This window comes from Nanorana parkeri, unplaced genomic scaffold (assembly GCF_000935625.1).
Source record: "Nanorana parkeri isolate BGI_ZX_2015 unplaced genomic scaffold, ASM93562v1 scaffold1204, whole genome shotgun sequence".
Classification (NCBI taxonomy): domain Eukaryota; kingdom Metazoa; phylum Chordata; class Amphibia; order Anura; family Dicroglossidae; genus Nanorana; species Nanorana parkeri.
Genome location: NW_017307472.1, coordinates 277530 through 283529, shown reverse-complemented (window position 1 = coordinate 283529; position 6000 = coordinate 277530). Strand labels below are relative to the sequence as shown.

At 41.5% G+C, this 6000-nt stretch overlaps 1 protein-coding gene across 1 annotated transcript in view; it reads right to left on the bottom strand.

Annotated features, from left to right (window-relative positions):
• APPBP2 (amyloid beta precursor protein binding protein 2) overlaps nt 1-6000 on the bottom strand; it is a 35199-nt gene that overhangs the window by 19344 nt on the left and 9855 nt on the right. Inside the window, exon 2 of the mRNA XM_018568543.1 lies at nt 791-879. Coding sequence (XP_018424045.1) covers nt 791-879 — 89 coding nt within the window. The remainder of the gene's footprint in view (nt 1-790; nt 880-6000) is intronic.

Genomic DNA, 6000 nt, shown 5'->3' with positions numbered 1-6000 from the left:
GGGATCGTGGACAAGGTAAGAGACTGTAATCCCGAGTGTGGCTCGGGGTTACCGCTTACGGTACTGAAAATTAACCCGAGCCACACTCGGGAATACCGCCATGGAGGTTAGTGGGTGCATTTAAACATTATTTCGGGCTATGTTCGTCGTATACGACGAGTATAGCCCAAAACCTATATTTTAAACACAAAAAGTAGGGGGGGGGGGCGTCTTATACGCCGGCAAATACGGTACTTGCTCTACAACCCCACTGAAGGGTGTCCAGGGACATTTGATTTTTCGTGTCATGTGAGATGTGCCACTAACCTCCAACTGTAAAAAACCATCTACATTTGTAGAAGAATAAAAACTGTAGAAATGACAACTACATGCCGCCTTCTTCTGTATGCAAAAACATGAAGAAAAAAGGATCTAATTTCTATCTACCTCACGTCACCTCAGTGCAACAAGCATCAGATAACGCCTGGAATCTGTCATAACGCCACCCTGAAGGTGGAGATAAATTTACATCTCAATAACAAGTGATAAAAGGACCTTTTCCTTTTGCGAACTGCATTTCAAACATATTTCATCACTCCAGTTGTTAAAATAACGTCTGAGTAGTTGAAATAACGTCTGAATGGTTAACTACTTCCTAAAAATAAGAAGCGTTATTGAGTTTTGTGAATGGACTACCTTTACACAGCAACTATATAACAATCGAGATCAATGAAATAACGGCCGAAATGATGAACAAGCTTTGTGAATTGACCCCAATGTCTTTGTTTTTTTATTCTTCTTAATGTCTCACCTTTTATCTAATGCACGTAGCACTTTGGCAAAGACCTCTAGCTCACAGAACTCACTTCCGAGCTGACACAGTCGACCTTGCTGGTAAAGCTGAAATAGAAAACCATTGGCAAGTTAGAGGAAAGTAATGCTTAAAAACTGTTTTAGTAGTTGTGACTCTGCATACTTTTTTCCCTTTTTTTTTTTAAGAGATCAGCAGTTAAGGAAATGAATTAGAGGAAAGTAATGCTTAAAAACTGTTTTAGTAGTTGTGACTCTGCATACTTTTTTCCCTTTTTTTTAAAGAGATCAGCAGTTAAGGAAATGATGCCCTGCTAACAAAAAAATGTTGCTGACCTATTTCAGACTTAGAAATATATTTTACTTGTGCAGTCCTACTCGCAGCACTTGGAGATGGGAAACATTTCAAGTCCATTCACATTGTGGTGTTGAAGAACTCTGAGCAAATAAAGAAATTAAAAATCACATCACGTCTCATGAAGGTCCATTGACTCAGTTAATTCCCTAGCACAGCCCCATCTCTGCTTCTCAGCTCCAACCTTTTATGTGGCTGCTGGGAGAGAGGCGAAGGAGAATACTATAACCTGCAACTTAGTGACAACTGAGTCTGCGGTCATTACATCCTAGGTGGCAGTGCCAAGCTTCAGTTTCAGGCCTTTTGGAGATAGAGACAATGGAGGCTTTTAGAGGTAATCCCATGCTTAAAAATACATAAAAACGCACACACAGTCCTATCCAAAGCTTTTTGCCGAAATAAATGGTCTGGCAACATGGTCTCTAATGACAAGCTAGTTAACTGAAGCAGTGTCTATGAGAAGTGTGGCCAAAAGCTGCTTCACTGATGAGGGCAATCCCTGGTTAAAACATTGTTTGATTGCCTCTGACTACACAGTAAACTGATGCCTCTACCACAGACAGAACTGGCCCTTACTCAGTCATGGCTGAGAGATAGAAGTGCCAATAAAGTATTGGTCGGCCTCCAGGATATTCCAGCCCCGAAAATAAAGGTTCTCTTTTTAAGCTCACCCCCCTGCGTATGTATGTATGTATGTATGTATGTATGTAATATAAAATCACACTAATAAAAAACAGAAATGGCTGGCTTCTCACACACTTCAAATTTTCAAATGGCTTGTTGATGGAACCAGGCAAAATTTTTTTAGCCGAACATGGACTGTTGGGGTACTATCAAAATACAATAGGCTGGCAGGGAAGATTCCCCAATTCATGTACTGAAGCATGGTGGTGGCAGCAGCATCATGCTGTGGGGATGTTTTCAATTCACAGTAACTGAAAAACTGGTCAAGATTGAAGGAAAAAAAAAAAGGAAAGACACTAAATACATGGCAATTCTTGAAGAAAACCTGTTTCAGGCTGTCAGATTTAAGACAAGGACAGAGGTTCATCCTCCAGCAGAACAATGACCCCAAGCATACTGCTAAAGAAACACTGGAGTGGTTTACAAGGAAACATTTAAAAGTCCTGGAATAGCCAAGCCAAAGGCCAGACCTTAATACAATTGAGTATCTTTGGCATGACCCAACTGAGTGAGCAGGATAGAGGCGGAGGAAAAAAATAAATAAAATAAAGTCACGTAGGGAAACGTCCGCCCGTGTATTTACGATGGGCGGACGTTTCCCAGCAGGCGGACGTTTCCCAGCAGGCGGACGTACACGCACGTGACTTGTTTTTTCCCCCTGCTCGCGCTTGCAAGCAGAATCCCGCCGGCAAGTGGTTGAGTCACGCCAAATGACAGATCAGCATTCTCCTACTTGCTGATCTCTCCTTCGATCTCTAAGGGTGGAAGTGATGTGCATTACATCACTTCCGCCTCTAGCAGTCATTTCTCTGGCTGCTTTTAGCCAGAGAAGAAGCTAGTGAAGCAGATCTGTGCTTCATCAGCTTCTTTGGGGGTCCCACTGTGACACTAGGGGTCTAGAGACCCCTGTCTCCATAAAGAGAAGCTGTCAGCGTATATTGGATAGAAATAAAGTGAAATTTAAAAAAAAATTAAATTATATTAAATAAAACCCAAAAAGTTTAAGTTCCCCGACCCCGCATGCACGCACATAAAAATGTACATACGCGTCAGGTGCGGCTACATGCGAAAACAACAATTACGCCACACATCACAGCGAACTTGACAGTGAGAGCGAAAATTCTAGGGCCATTAAATCACAGTTTGCACTAAGCTGATGTTTTTAAGTAATTTTCAGGCCTAAAATGTGGAATATAACATGGGTACAAAAAATGAAAAAAAGGCCTCAGTCATGAAGGGGTTAAAGTGTCGTCCCATGGCCAATTTTAGGCATGGTAGTGTATCGCGATTTCGCGGGTGCACGCAATTTTAAAGCTCGACATGTTTAGTGTCCATTTACCCAACGTGACTCCGTCTTTTATATTTTACCAAAAACATTTGGGTAAGGATAAATGTTTTATAACATAAGGAAAACGTGTTTTCTTTTTTTCTAAATGTCCGGAATTTTTTTCATTGTATAGTAAAAAAATGAAAACCCCAGTGGTGATTAAATATGACTAAAGAGACTAAAAGAAAGCTCTACGCGTCTCCCAAAAAAAAAATTAAAAAAAAAATGGTAGAAAATGCATTTCAGTAGAGTGTTGAATGACTGAATAAATGGCAAGTACTGCAGCACTGAATACTGAAAAATGGCCACCTGGGCAAATCTGTTGCACCTTTTCCATCTGACCACAGAAAATCTGCAGATAAATTGTAAGGTGTGTGGGCACCTTAAGACCTGGAATTATCCATTTTGTCTGATGAAAAAAAAAAATCCTGGCTTTTTAGATGCTTTGTTAAAAGTCATTTTTCAGTATGCTGTGTCAATAGGAACACATAATGAACATATAGTGGGGTTTTCTCAAAATTAACTGCAAAAGCGGAAATACACTTTAAAGATTGCTGCACACCAAAGCAACCATTGAACTTAAGAGCTGGATCAATTTTGTCTTGACAAATAGGCAAAAATTCCATAGGCTACATGTGCTAAGCAAATAGGGACGTGAACCATGAGGCTTGCAGCAAATGGTGGCCCTACAAAGTTTTGGGGGTGAATACTTCTACACATTCAAGATTTTTGATCTTATTACATAAACCCCCAAAATACATTTTTAGTTTAGGATGTAATGCAATAAAAACAGGAAAAAAAATTAAAATCACAACAAAGGGGTATTTATTGCAAGTCATTATATAACCATGATATACAGGGCATGTTGTGCTTTAAAAAAAAAAAGAAGCCATAACTGCTGCAGTACAGCAAGTTATACGCCACTGTCATGACCTGCAAGCTTGGTGCTACTGAAATGTGAACTGAAACATGACTGAAACATACACAGCACCTGTGTATACTATGACTGGGTTGTTATGGAGTATGGTGACTATCAACACTACAAATACAATTATTAAAGAGCAACTACTACCCTGAATATGTTCACCAGTTCCTCGGCTGCACTGCTGAGCATTTATTTGGTGAGCCTGCAAAAGACGTCCAAGTGTGCTTGGCATTTAAGCATTGGGCAGTGTCCACATCACGTATTTCCACTTTTCCAGCCTGCCTACTGCATCCTGGCGTGTAAAGGTCTGCAACAGGAACCATGAAAATGTAAAAATCCCAGAAGTGCGCCTTTCTGAAACGTCTTCGGCAGGCAATTTCCCTTTTCAGCAAATCGGTGGCACCTGCAGTTCTTGGCAGGTAGCCATTTAGTTCAGGTTTTGGGGACAGAGTTAAAGTGCCCATACACCTGCCGATTATCGTACGATTATAGCGGAAAATCCAACGATCGAATGAAAATGGGCAGGTGTATGGAAGGCATGCAATAGTTTCTACTGTACGTTCACACGTCTTTTGTCCCGAGCAGGCTTGAAAATCCGCTGATAATCGTACGATTGTCGGCGTTCTCGGGAGACAAATGCCGAATGGGCTTGCCCGCTCAGCATTGCAGTCATCGGAAGCCCGCCCCTCAGCGGGGAGGGCTTGCGATAATCGCAAGTACGATCTGCCTGTCCAAGATGGGCAGATCGTACGAGCTTTTAATTACCTTACAACCATCGCAAGACGAAAGTCGTGCGATGGTTGTAAAGTGTATGGCCAGCTTTACCTACGTAGTATTCATCATACAGTTAGAAGAATTGCAAGTTGTTAAAAGTATTAAAGGATGACATTTGCACTAATGGTTGGAATTAAAATGAAAAGGTTAAAAAAAAAAAGATTTTTGGTTTTCGTCTCAAAATTTCATTTTGGTTCACCTCTAGTTTTGATGTTTTTTTGGGGCACAGGCCGTATGCATCTTTACATTATCCTCATACTCACTTTCTTAACCAGAGGTTTATACAAAAGTGGTTTTTAATAATTTTTAGAGTTGCTTTAAAAACAGATTAGCAGAGTGTGGAGCTGTCTGTCATGTACAGGTACACACATGAGCTGATCCTTCACCTGATGACTCAGTTTTCTCCAGCAGACAAGAATAGCAGAAGCTATAAATACATGTCTGTCATTGCCATACAAGAAAAGCATAGTTTAACAATAATACCCAAGATAATCTGACATTAGTTTTCCACTTTTGAAGAATACAAACACTACAAACAAACAAAAAGGCCACCAGGTGACAACTCAGATTTCAATGCAGAATGAACCCCATTTTCACCCTGCTAAAGGAAGTGGCATATCAACAAAAAACAATCCGTGCTACAGAGGCACTTCGAAAAAGAAAGGCAGCTGTGTTGCATTAATGTTAAACATGAGATTTAACCCACAATTTGACACTCCATAACACGGCTTCCCTAGATTCCATCAGGCAGGGAGAAAATATGTGGGAGATATGAAATGAACAGTCCATCATACAGGGGGTGGATAGCCCTGCTATTGCACATTTGATTGCACTGAAGCCACACCCACCGGCCGCATTGCGATCGGCCGCACGGGATCGCAAGGCACATTATGCCGGCGGTCCAGTGCAATCAAAATAGTGCTTGCAGCTTTTTGATCGCACCGGACTGCAGGCATGTGCCTTGCGATCCAGTGCGGCCGGAGGGCGTGGTTACGGTGCCATTCACTTGAATGGCCCGCCATGCCCCATCCTGTCCCACTAAAAAGTGAGCCGGCCGCAATGCAAGTGTGTTCTAGCCAGAATGCACTGCATCTAGTGTGAATGGGCCCTAAAACAGCGTTTGCCCCGTGAAGCTGCAAAAAACTG